A 12,925-nucleotide genomic window follows, 5' to 3' on the forward strand; every position below is an offset into this window, starting at 1 on the left:
CATGATTTGGGGCAAGGAAATAAAATTTAAAAGCAAGGATAGGCCTGACCAGGCGGTGGTGCAGTGGATACAGCGTCGGACTGGGATGTGAAGGACCCAGGTTCAAAACCCCGCGGTCTCCAGCTGAAGCGCGGGTTTATCTGGCTTGAGCAAAGCGCACCAGCTTGAGCCCAAGGTCACTGGCTTGAGCAAGGGGTTGCTCAGTCTGCTGTAGCCCCTGGGTCAGGGCATATATGAGAAAGCAATCAATGAACAACTAAAGTGCCACAATGAAGAATTGATGCTTCTCATCTCTCTCTCTTCCTGTCTGTCTGTCCCTATCTACCCCTCTCTCTGAGTCTCTCTCTGTCTCTGTCAAATAAAAAAAAAATTTTTAAAGCAAGGATACCAGCCTTCCCTTCTGCCAGTTGACTTTTGTCTGTTGACTTGTAATACACAAAAGACTTCTCTTGCCTATCACAAAGCCTGAGAATAATAATGAGTTAACAGTCATCCAGTGCTTTCCACATGCCAAGCCCAGCTCTAAGTGCTTCACATGCAACAACTGCTTTAAGCCTATCAACAAGCCCACAAGAGGGTTATCAAGACACAGGGGTATAACTGGCCCAAGATCACCGCTAGCTCAGTGTTTTTCAACTGCCAGTCCACCAGCAATTTCATGCCAATCTGCAAAATATTTTACCACTTTGAAGTTGTATGAAGATTATAGATCCAATGATCTTAGTCGAATTCGCATATGCCCAGAGAGATTGCCACTTATCAGCTTGTATCATCGATGAAAATGCTATTGAGGTTGGCCTAGATATCTTTGGAATTGTAGGCTAATTCGAGCAACCTTTTGCACCAGGCAGAGCATCTACAAGTCATGTGCAATAGACAAAACGCATTCAGACAAACTTATGTCGTATTCAATGCATCGCGCACATGGAGTTCGGAAACCAAGCACCAGCTTGTACCCTGTTGCACTATTATGTGCAGTAAGATAAAACCTTATTTGTGCAGCCCTGGCCGGTTGGCTCAGCGGTAGAGCGTCAGCCTGGCGTGCAGGAGTCCCAGGTTCGATTCCCGACCAGGGAACACAGGAGAGGCACCCATCTGCTTCTCCACCCCTCCCCCTCTCCTTCCTCTCTGTCTCTCTCTTCCCCTCTCGCAGCCGCAGCCGAGGCTCCATTGGAGCAAAAGATGTCCCGGGCGCTGGGGATGGCTCTGTGGCCTCTGCCTCAGGCGGTAGAATGGCTCTGGATGCAACGAAGCGACGCCCCAGAGGGGCAGAGCATCGCCCCCTGGTGGGCGTGCCGGGTGGATCCCGGTCGGGCTCATGTGGGAGTCTGTCTCACTGCCTCCCCGTTTCCAGCTTCGGTAAAATGAAAAACAAAACAAAACAAAAAAAACCTTATTTGTGCATGTTTCTGTTTCCGCCAGCTAGGTCACTGGTACCCAAGTGTAAAAAATGTTGAAAACTACTGACCTAGCTAGTAAGCAGATAAGATGAACTTTGAACCTGGGCTGTTTGTTTCCAGAGCCCACTCCCAACAACTCTGCTCTAACAAGCACAAGCTTCCAGGCAAATTCCAGCCAAATAAGACTGTCCCTTTGCCCCACTTACTGCCCTGGGAGTCTCCAGGGTGGGGCCCTGCAAGAATCAACACAAGGCATCTGGCTCTAGGTTGATATAAGCTGCAGGCCATGTTACCCATGAAGCCTTCTTCATTCCTGAAAAACGCTAAAGGAAAACAAGAGCTCTAAATCCCAAAGAGGTATGTATCAAAAATACCGTTAGCATTTACAGAAAAAGGGGAACAGCTCTAGCTACTTTTCCCTCCTGTGGTTTCTGGCTTTCCCTTCTGTGTTTTAAAAAAAATACTAATAAATTTTCAATATGCCTTACTGACAATTCTCTATCTCAGGAGAAAGCAAAGCCAGGTAAACAAATTACTCCTCTGGATTCCAACAAGCAAGAAGTCCTGAGGTGGAGCCCTGAGGATATGGGAAGGTAATAAGCAGTTTGTACAGTCCACCGATGTCAAGTAAAGAAATGCCACGGTGAGTTACACACATACACTATGTGTTAGGTTCGACAAGAAAGAAGTCGCGGGGGATCAAAACTGATCAAAAATAATATTTATTTGAGCCTGACCAGGTGGTGGCAAAGTGGATAGAGAGTGAGACTGGATTGCAGAGGACCTAGGTTCAAAACCCGGAGCTCTTCAGCTTGAGTGCGGGGTCGTTGGTTTCAGCATGGGATCATAGACATGACCCCATGGTTGCTAGCTTGAGCCCAAAGGCTGCTGGCTTGAGCAAGGCGTCACTTGCTCTTCTGTAGCCCCCCTGTCAAGGCACATATGAGAAAGCAATCAATGAACAACTAAGGAGCCGCAACGAAGAATTGATGCTTCTCATCTCTCTCCCTTCTTGTCTGTCTGTCCCTCTCTCTGTTTGTTTCCATCACACACACACAAAAATCTATTTGAAGCTTGTTTGAGCTGTGTTCCAAGCAAAGCTAAAGGAAAGGTCACATAAGGGAATGGTTTGCACAGGTTGCTGTCACCTGGTTAGGCTTGTCCCTCAGTCTGGTGGAGCTTCTCATGGTGGTTCCTTTGTTCCCTCGGGACAGAAGGTTCCTTCCCGCCTTCCCTTAGAACTATTGAAACTATCATGATTCCTAGTTAGTTATTTTGACAGCCTGACTGAAACTGGCTTGGGGGCAGACTATTGGGATTTTGTTAGGGTCAGTTATTTTCATTATCTTAACTGAAACTGACAAATGCAGGGGACAATTTTTAGCTTGGGCCTCACACTGTGTGCGAATTTCTCAGTGTTAGACCTACACCATTTACTTTCCCCATTTCCATTTTTAAAAAGGCCACTGTAGTCAAATAAATGTGGGAAATGCCCCAGAGATTAACACCATTCATTAGCAAAGGCCTGTTGAACATCACTGAACCCAACAAAGACCCAACTCTTGAAAAACATTAAGGATCACAGTAAGAGCTTGAGGGGCGGGAGCAGAGGTGTTGTTAAGTATCTGAAAGTAGAAGCAGAACCACTAGTCTCCTGCTGTGCTTCTATCTTCTTTTTTGGTCCTTTGCATACATCTAATCTCCTTTCTTAGCTTGTGAGTCCCTTAAACACAAGAAACACACTATTCAGCTCTTCAGGTGCCTGGGACAGGAGACTAGCAGGGCCCCTGGTAGGGGAGCTAGCTGCCCAGGGGGTGACCTAATTTACCATCACCATTCTAACTGGAAGTTTGGGGCTGGGCTCCAGACCATTCCTTCACACCCTGCCTCCCACTTCCCTAATCACCCCCAAAGGGAAAAAAAACCTCTTTAATCAGCTAATCTCACCCCCAATCTCATCTCTGTCCTCTCAGCCCTGGCTCTTCCTCCCCTTCCTGATCACAACTGGAACACTTTCTCAGTCTTTTGCCAAAACATAAAACTCCACTGCTCAGCCTTTCCCTAGAATGTTGTCTTGCTTAGATGAAACCTGGCTTTGCCTGGCAACCCTCTCAAGTTGCCTGGCTCACTCTCTTTTCTCTTCCCCTAGCACCAAACATGATTTTCCTCCAGTCCATCAAAGCTGAGAAACCTCAAAGTCATCTTGACTCCACCTCCTCTCTCCTCTCTCTTCCTCCCACTTCTTCCTTCCTCCCTTTTCCACCCCCTTCAAGAGTTACCAAATCCTGTAGATTTTATCACTGAAACATCTCTTACAGGTTTCCCCCTTATCTCCATTCTCACTGTCTCGGTTAAAGCCTTTGCTACATGTCTCTGGAACTATATATTTTAAGCAGTTGCCTGGCCTCCAGTCACCCAACATCTGGTCCATCTTACATTTTGCCAGTGCATTTCTCACTGAGTACCCACTGCATTCCAGGCACTGGGTGAGGCACTGGGAATAGAGGTGGATACACAACTTCCAACTTCTTGACTCACATCCAAAATGGGGAAGAAATACCCCTACCCCACTGTATTTCTTGTTCTTTTTTTTTTTTTTTTTTTGTAATGGTTTAGCGTGAAGGCAGCCTCCCACTACCACAAATTATCCAGTCAAAATTGCAGGCCAGCACATCCAGCACATCTGGGATGCAACAGATAAGTCCCGCCCTGGAAAAATCACTTTGTGATTATGGTATCTCCCTTGCTATGTAAGTATCCCCATTGTATTCTGATAGACCTTTCCAGAATATGGAATACTTTTTTCCCCCACCAGATTTTTTTAACCTTTATGTTTCAGTTATATACCAGATGCTTTCTACACATTACCTCCTTCAGTCCTCACAAGAACTCCACAGGCAGGTGTGACCACTTACCACAGATGAGAAAAATAAGACCTGGTTACTTGCTTCAGTTCACAATGAAGCAGGTGACATAGGTCAGATTCAAGTGAAGGTCTGACTCTTGAGCCTGTGCTCTACCTCCCACATTTTAAATAAGACAGTGAGACCTTGGAAAACAGCCCAAACAAGATGACCAGGATGAAGAATCTTTAAACCTAGTAATGGGAAGAATAATGGAAAGCAATGAAGGCTCTTCGGCTTTGAAACAAGGGAATTTAAAAATGAAATGGTGGCTGTCTCCAAATATTTGAAGGGTTGTCATGTAAAAGAGGAAGCAAACATATTCTGTGTAGCTGCAAACAGCAGGGCTAGGCCTCGCCCATGGTGGAACTTGAGAGAAAATTTCAGCTCAAGAACCTTTTCTAACACAGCCCTCTAAAAGTCAGGGAGTGTTTAAGAAGAAGCCAAATAATCATTTCGTCCGGGATGCGTGTACGAGACAACCCTGCCTTGCGTGCGCAGGCGGTCTAGATCAGCATTTCTGTGCACATCAGACTCACCAGTTTGTTTTTTTTTAAATACTGACGCTAGGCCCCACCTCAGACTTATCGAAGCAGCATCTTAGGGGTGGGGACCGTTATTGCAAGAATTACAAACAAGGAAATAGTCTGCAAGGAGGTTCACTCAGATACTCAAAATAAGATACAAATGGATAATCAACATACAAAAAACTGTTCAACTTCACGAGTTCTCAAAGAAATGCAAATTAGAACCGTGATGCACCATTTATCTCCTAGCAGACTGCACAGATTAAAAAATATTAGTAACCACTGTGGGCATGGGAGAGGGGAAATGAAAACACTTATGTTGTATGCTGCTGTGAGAGTAAATAGAAACAATTTTCTGCAGAGCAATTTAACAGTGTGTTTAGAGGAATTTTTAACACTAAATAAGTATCTAATGCCTGAGCAAGCCACTCCAATGCTAGAAATTTATCCAGAAGGGACAATCTAGCAAGTTTGACAGTGCTTGCACAAAGATGTTCATTTAATTCGTATTTATATCAGCGCTGTCCAAAAGAACTTTCTACAGTGATGAAAATGTTTTGTTTGTGCTGTCCAATGTGGTAGCCACTAGCCACATGCGCCTTACTACTGAGCAGTTGAACTGTGGCAAGTGCAATTTAGGAGCGATTTTTTTTTATTTAATTTTTTTAATTAATTTAAATTTAAATGTGGCTAATAGTTACTGTACTAGACAGCTCATGTTTAAAACTCCACAAAATTAGAATTATTAAAATAACAAAATAGCCTGACCAGGCGATGGAGCAGTGGATAGAGCATCAGACTGGGACACGCAGGTCCCAGATTCGAAACCCTGAAGTCACCAACTTGAGCGTGGGGTCACCAGCTTGATTGAGGGGTTGCTGGCTTGAGCGTAGGATCATAGACATGACCCCATGGTCGCTGGCTTGAGCCCAAGGTCGCTGGCCTGAGCAAGGGGTCACTCAGTCTGCTGTAGCCCCCCAGTCAAGGCACATGAGAAAGCAATCATTGAACTACGGTACCACAACAAAGAATTGATCCTTCTCATCTCTCTCCCTTCCTGTCTCTGTCCCTAGCTGTCCCTCTCTTTGACTCTCTCTCTGTCTCAGTCAAAAAAAAGTATAGGCCCTGGCCGGTTGGCTCAGTGGTAGAGTGTCGGCCTGGCGTGCAGGAGTCCCGGGTTCAATTCCGGCCAGGGCACACAGGAGAAGCACCCATCTGCTTCTCCACCCCTCCCCCTCTCCTTCCTCTCTGTCTCTCTCTTCCTCTCCCGCAGCCAAGGCTCCATTGGAGCAAAGTTGGCCTGGGCGCTGAGGATGGCTCTGTGGCCTCTGCCTCAGGCACTAGAATGGCTCTGGTTGCAATAGAACAACGCCTCAGATGGGCAGAGCATCACCCCCTGGTGAGCAGTGAGCATGCCGGGTGGATCCCGGTCGGGCACATGCAGGAGTCTGACTGCCTCCCCATTTCCAACCTCAGAAAAATACAAAAAAAAAAAAAGTGTGTGTGTGTATGTATATGTATGTGTGTGTGTGTGTGTGTGTGTGTGTGTGTATATATATATATATGTATATGTATATGGTCTACCAGAAAGTTCTGTCCATTTTTGGAATAAAACAAAATACAAATTTTTCTTACCGTCAATAAACTTTATTAAATAATATAATTGCCATTATTATTAATGATTTCTTGCCAGCGTGAGGGCAATTTGTATATCCCATTTTTAAAAAATGTTTTATCTTTTGATGCAAAAAATTGAACCAGTGCTTGTTTGATATCTTCTTCATTTTTGAATATTTTACCCTTCAAAAAATTTTGTAAGGACAAAAACAAGTGATAGTCGGAGGGTGCTAAGTCCGCGGAATATGGTGGATGCGACAGACATGCTTCTGTAGCATTTCTTCCTTGTTGAAATTCGTAAAAATTACAGTGGCGTAAGTGAACTTTATCAGTAGCCATGGGTACACTATCGCTTCACACATAAGACTAACGTGAATCAACTTTGCGAATCAACTTTGTTTTAGTTAATTTGCTACGTCAGTATGTATACATTAAGTGATAAAAATAGAGAGGCACACATGCGCCAAATAAACGTGCTTGCGTGTCGAAACTTGTGATAGAAGCGGACAGAACTTTCCGGTAGACCATAAAGATGATTACCTATGGTACACTCATAGTGAAATTTTGGCAGTCATTAGAGATGACTGCATAGATTTATATTTATTAGTGTAAAGAAATATTTAGAATATATTGGTAAGTGAAAAAACTATTTTAAAGTTTATGTGCTATGTTTATTCAATCCATGTTTTCATATACACACATATACAAAGGAGATAGAAGAGTTTTAACATATATACATTTGAATATTAAGAGTTCCCTCTGAGTGATTAGTTCGTGATTATTCTTTCATGTTTTTCTAACTTTTCTATATCACACATGCATTTATTATGTAATAAAACAATAAACGTTTCAAAAAGAAGGCTTACTGATGATTAGAAAAGGAAAAGAATCAACCCAGAGAATTTAAAACATTTATCTTAGAAAACAAATTCTACCATTTGGTGCTTCAAAGAGAGCCCAGTGAGGAGGCCTCTCTGGTTTCACAGCAAGCTCTGCAATGGGATCCGGACAGATCCTGCAAGAGTAGCTTGCCTTGGGTCCCTATCCTGGAAAAGCCCACAGGAGTAGTGAGACTATTCCATGTTTAGGAGCCAAACACTCCGGGTAACTCTCCTGACTCTCCGTTCATTCAGATCCAAGCTAAGTCTCTGAATTGGAAACAGTTCATCAAGAAGCCCATTGAAACTGGCTTTATTCCACAGTGTCTGTTGTTTTGTCCCATATTAAGTACTTTCCACAAATTCCCCCGAGGGAAGAGGGAGCAGGGGAGCTCCCTGATTTCTTTTCAGGCCTTCCCTAAATTCCAAGCTAACAAACATTCCATGCAAAGGTAATGCGTGCCAGGAGGGGGAAGTCAACAGCTGCAGAATCTTTTCAGCCATTCTCAGCTTTGGGGGGAGTTTGTCCCTACTGGTGTTATTACATGAAACCTGGCTGGTGCCAGACAGGGGACATTTCACACATTGCCCTGAGCTGTCTGAAGGGGCTACAGCTGGTGATATCTAGCAACTCCTTCCTGAGCCTCCAGAGCACAAGAAATTGAGGGTACATTCAGCAGCAGCAAGCAAACAGTATTTAAATACCTCATAGGTGGTTTTCCCAGGCAAATGACTCCTCTTAAGGAGATCCAGAATACAATAGATTTATCAAATTCCTGTGTTTCGCGGACACAAAATGCTATATCTTGAATTATGACAAAAACAGCATTAAACTCTACATTTAAAACATGTATATATGTAAACACTGCTCAGTTAATGACATACACTCTCAGGTTATAACCCCCACTCCATACACACACACACACACACACACACACACACACACACCTCTCTTGAGAAATCTCTGCCAATGTTCAATTCTGTAATTAGCCATTTCCCTGGTTTAAAACTGACCTTAAAAATGCCAAACTTACAGGAAAATGCAGCAACAATACAGTCTCCCTCTCTGTGGACTTCATTATATAGTTAACAGATTCGTGGAAGTACTAATAACTGCATGAAGGCCTGAATAACCAACTGCACGCTATATATAGCTCAGGCCTTCTGAATTTTTCAGTGAGCAAAACAGAATGATGGCAAACAGAATGATGGCAGCAACATTCAACAAGGGTATAACTGTAAAAAAAAAATAAAAACACTAAACAGGAAATGCTGTATATTTGTGCAGTTTGGTGGATTTTCAAAGTTCTAGTGAGAGAGACACCAGAGAAAAGCTTAAACTGCTGTGGGAAGGACTCCATACAGAAGTCCCATTGAATATGTGACTCCATATTGAAGCTCTAATAATGCGAGCACCGTGGGTTTACAGCAGGAAGTGTAAGTCTATCCTCGGATGTCCCTGATAAACACTTGAGGGCTTAAATCAGAAAAGAATCATAAATTATGAAGGCAGCTGCGGGATCCACTGGCCCTCAGGCTCCTGTGGCTTTTGCTAACTTTCCTTACCAGCTCTTTGTGTCAGAAATGCAACAGGGGCCAACAAAGAGCCATTTAGGAGACTAAACTCCATTTAAGACTGTTTCCTTATTTCACAGACTGAACTGCTTTAAATAACACTAAGCTTCTATGAATAACCTAAAGTTGCCCTGTATACATATTCTGGATATTCTATTGACAAACAATGCATACAGACAGACCCAACACAGGTTGGAATAAATGGAGAAAAAGTCACCCACATTCACTTATAAGTATAGGTCATTTAGCACTGTTTTGCACACAGCAGAGGTTCAGTAGATATTGGTTGATTAAGAGTCCTAATATATCTCATCCTGTACCTCCCAAATCTCAATGTGGATCACTTCTAGAGTAGTAATAAATATCACTCCTGTGCCTTGCCTGGTAAAAATCTGTGGCTTCAGTTCTAAGTAAGATAGGCTGGCACCGTCTCCAGAAGACTCTCCTCCCATTAATAGTTTTTCCAGCTCTGCCACACAGTCAATAGTTAAGGGGCAGCTGCATCTGTGCTATGCAAAATTCTTCTTAAAACCTAAAAACTGGCCCTGGCCGGTTAGCTCAGTAGGTTGGTTGTCACCCCGAAACACCAAGGCTGTGGGTCCCACCCACCCATACCAGAAGTGACCAATGAACGCATAACTAAGCGGAACAACAAATGAATGCTTCTCTCTCCCGTCCTCTCTCTAAAGTCAATCAATAATAAATAAATAAAACCTAAAAACACGGGCAAGAATGCTAAGGTTAACTTTCTGCTGCTGAGGGGGGCAGATCAAATGCTGGTCAAATCCCAGTGGAGGTTTGCAGAGTCCCCTTTATTTTCTTGGGACCATCTGTCCACTTCACTGGCTCCCTTCACACCTGTGGTAAGCCTGCCATCCCTGCTCAAGCAAGGTGTTCTTTCTTCCTGAATTTAGGAAAGCATCACCTATGCTAGGCAGACTAAACCACTAACATTTACACAAGAGAGAGCCCTGGTATAAATGCCCTGCACACAGCTTCCCTTCCTCTCTCTCTTTTTTATTATTATTTTTTTAGTGAGAGGAAGAGACAGACTCCCACATGTACCCCGACAGGGATCCACCTGGAAAGCCCACTAGGGGGCGATGCTCTGCCCATCTGAAGCCCTGGCTCCCTTGCAACCAGAGCCATTTTTTAAGCGCCTGAAGCAGAAGCCATGGAGCCATCCTCAACATCTGAGGCCAACTCACTCTAATCGAGCCTTGGCTGCAGGAGAGGAGATGAGAAAGAGAGAGAGAGAGAGAGAGAAGGAAGGGGGGGAGGAGTGGAGAAGCAGATGGGCGCTTCTCCTGTGTGCCCTGACTGGAATCGAACCAGGGACGTCCACACGCTGGGCCGAAGGTCGGACTATTGAGCCAACCTGCCAGGGCCCTTTCTTTCTTAACTGAATAATGACAATCTTGGTTCTATTCTAATCTGACCCAACAGGACCTCATTCTAAAATCGGTGAGACATACAATAAGCGAAGTCCCTTTAAACAACATTAAAGGTCTGGGTTTTCCTCTGCTAAACAGCAGGATTAAACTTCCAAGGGTTCAGCCACAACAGAGAGATTTCTTTAAAGTCACTTGGCTTTGCACAGTTGTAGCTATTAGGGATCAGATCTTTATCTCAAAGGTACATATTTTACCTTTGATCCTCCTCCAGAACTCCCACTAATGTCAACTTTCTCCACTGCTGGGATCAGGCCCCTGGCCTCCCTTTAATGTTGGTTTTATCACAGATTCTACAAGATCAACAGAAAAATTACAAGGAAAAGCTGTGAAGTTCCCTTCCGATAAGTTGTTTTAACAAAGCGAGCCGACTCTTAAAAGATGAAATTTAAACACAGCAGAGGATACGCTGGCTGTACGGTAGAGTGGAAACAGACAAAAACAAACAAACAAAACACAAAACAAAAAGCCAAAGTAACAAAACAAACACTAGTCAAGCCGTCTGATGGCTTATTTAGGGTTTGCTCGAGAGCCTGGGAAATTAGCAATGAGTGTCTAGAAAACAGGAGAGGGGGCAAGGGTCCCTTTGGCACCCGACCCCTTTCTCTAGTCAGACAATCAGGATGCGGCTGAAGGTGAGATGGAAGGGTTTCCAGGGGGTCAGCACACTTTCAAATCCCCCTCTCACCCCAGGTCCTCCATCCCCGACTGTACGCTCCATCTTCTCCCCACGGCTCCGAATCTCTTTGCCTCTGGAGCGCTCCCGGGTCCCAGGGGACACCCGCGCCTTAAGGCGGCCAGCCCCGCGCAAACTCGCCCCGGAACCCCGTTGTTTCCAATCCTCTCCCTCCAAGGTAGTAGCACCTCTTCAACACCCATCACCACCCTCTTTATCCCCAGTAGCAGGAGGAAGTCACTCTGCTTCCTCTGTTCTCACCGCCCGCAGGAGCTTGGGCGCCCGGGGCTTTTTGGGTGGGGTTCTTTTTTGTATACACAGTGTGTGTGTGCGCGCGAGTGTGGAAGTGCAAAATGCTCAACGCATCCTTCCGTCTAGGCTGCCTCAGGTGCAGGCAGGAGGGAATACGGATCTCGTCGAGCCTGGTCCCGGATTCTTTGTGACCAGTCTAGGACAGTGCGGGGTCTGCTCCCCAGCTCATACCCCAGGCCCGTGCCAAGGTTCCGAGCACCCGATGGCCCGCCAGCATCCAGCCGGACGCACGCCCTCGCCGCGCCCAGGAGCAGCAGTGCTATCAGCAGGCGCCCGGGACCCGGACCCCGGCCAGCGGCGGCCGGTGCGCAAACTTACAGAACCAGAGACAGAGAGCGCGGACGCACCAGGGAGCCGCCGGAGCGCCGTCCCAGACCCTGCCTCTGCGCGCAGGAAGCCATCCTGTCGCTTTCGCCCGGAGCGCGTCCCCCGAGACGCCCCGTGCCGCAGCCACTTACCAGCACCACGGAGCCCCGTACGGCCTCCGACACGCTCTGTCGGAGCTCAGCCGCCGTACCCGGCTTGCTGAGCCGCTTGGTGAATTTGCGGACTTCTGCCATGGCCGCGGGTGCAGGTCTCGGCGGGCGTACTCAGTGCCGGGGGCCGGGCCGGCCGCGAACGCTGCAGCTCTCTCTGTTTGCCCGCCGGCCGGCCGGCCACATCGCAGCGCGGCGCCTGCCGCCCCTCCCTCTCCCGGCTCCTCCCTCGTCCCCTCCTTCCCCCCCCCCCCCCCCCCCCCCCAGCGCTCGCTCGCTCGCTCGCAGTCTTGCCCTACGGTGGCGGAGGCCGCTCCCTCCCCTAGAGAAATCAAGCCCTGCGCGCAACTAGCCCAAGGAGGAGGGCGTGTCTGCGAGAAAGGGTGTGTAGAGAGGGGAAAGATGTGGGGGGGGGTAGGTGGCGAGGTCACGAGGGAAGAGGGGGAAGTGGCAACAGCTCGGGCTCCGCCCGCAGCCGATGTTGCTAGTGCTGCCGCATCCGGGAGGGAAGGGAGGTCTGCTGCTTTTTTCGCGTGTGTGGTGCTGGTATTGGGGGTGGGGGGTGGGGTAAGGTCGGAGGACAGGGGTGGAACCAAATGTTTTCAAGTGTGGAGCGTGCGTTAACCCCAGTGCTCCTTTGCCACCTCAGAAGCAGTGGTGCCAGGCGAAGGGCAGGGGACTTTGGCATCCCCTCCCCACAAGCCCCTGGGGCCCTGGCGGCCAGGAGGTGGGAAACATCGTGGAGCGGCCGCCTATTGTGTGCTCCGCCCAGGAGGGACCGCGCCCCTGTGGAAGAAGAAAGCGGTTTTCTGGCCGGAGTGGCTGGCCTGGGTCCTCTCCCCGCCCACAGCGTTTCTCTTAGTCTGTCATCCTTCACTGAAACCACCCGAGGAGGGAGCAGGCTATGAGAAGTGGACAGTTGCTGTGGCAGAACCCCCACCACCAGGGCCCGGAGAACTGGTGTTGGAGCCTGACACTGTGGCAGGTTGTCTAGTTCAACAGTGACTACACACCTGGGGTGGGGTGGCACTGGGAAGGCCATTGCCTTCTCGCGTGCCCTGCCACCACCTCTCCATTTCCTACTCTTTTCTTATCTCCTTCACCTTCCAA

General features: G+C 47.1%; 1 protein-coding gene across 2 annotated transcripts in view; it reads right to left on the minus strand.

Moving 5' to 3' along the window:
• Positions 1 to 12,042, minus strand: part of DOCK11 (dedicator of cytokinesis 11) — a 233,465-nt gene extending 221,423 nt beyond the window's left edge. For both annotated transcript variants that reach the window (XM_066249156.1, XM_066249155.1), the window contains exon 1: positions 11,798 to 12,042. In XM_066249156.1, coding sequence (XP_066105253.1) covers positions 11,798 to 11,899 — 102 coding nt within the window. In that variant the 5' untranslated portion in view covers positions 11,900 to 12,042. The remainder of the gene's footprint in view (positions 1 to 11,797) is intronic.
• Positions 12,043 to 12,925: the final 883 nt, after the last annotated feature.

The sequence above is a fragment of the Saccopteryx bilineata genome, chromosome X (genome assembly GCF_036850765.1).
Source record: "Saccopteryx bilineata isolate mSacBil1 chromosome X, mSacBil1_pri_phased_curated, whole genome shotgun sequence".
NCBI lineage: Eukaryota > Metazoa > Chordata > Mammalia > Chiroptera > Emballonuridae > Saccopteryx > Saccopteryx bilineata.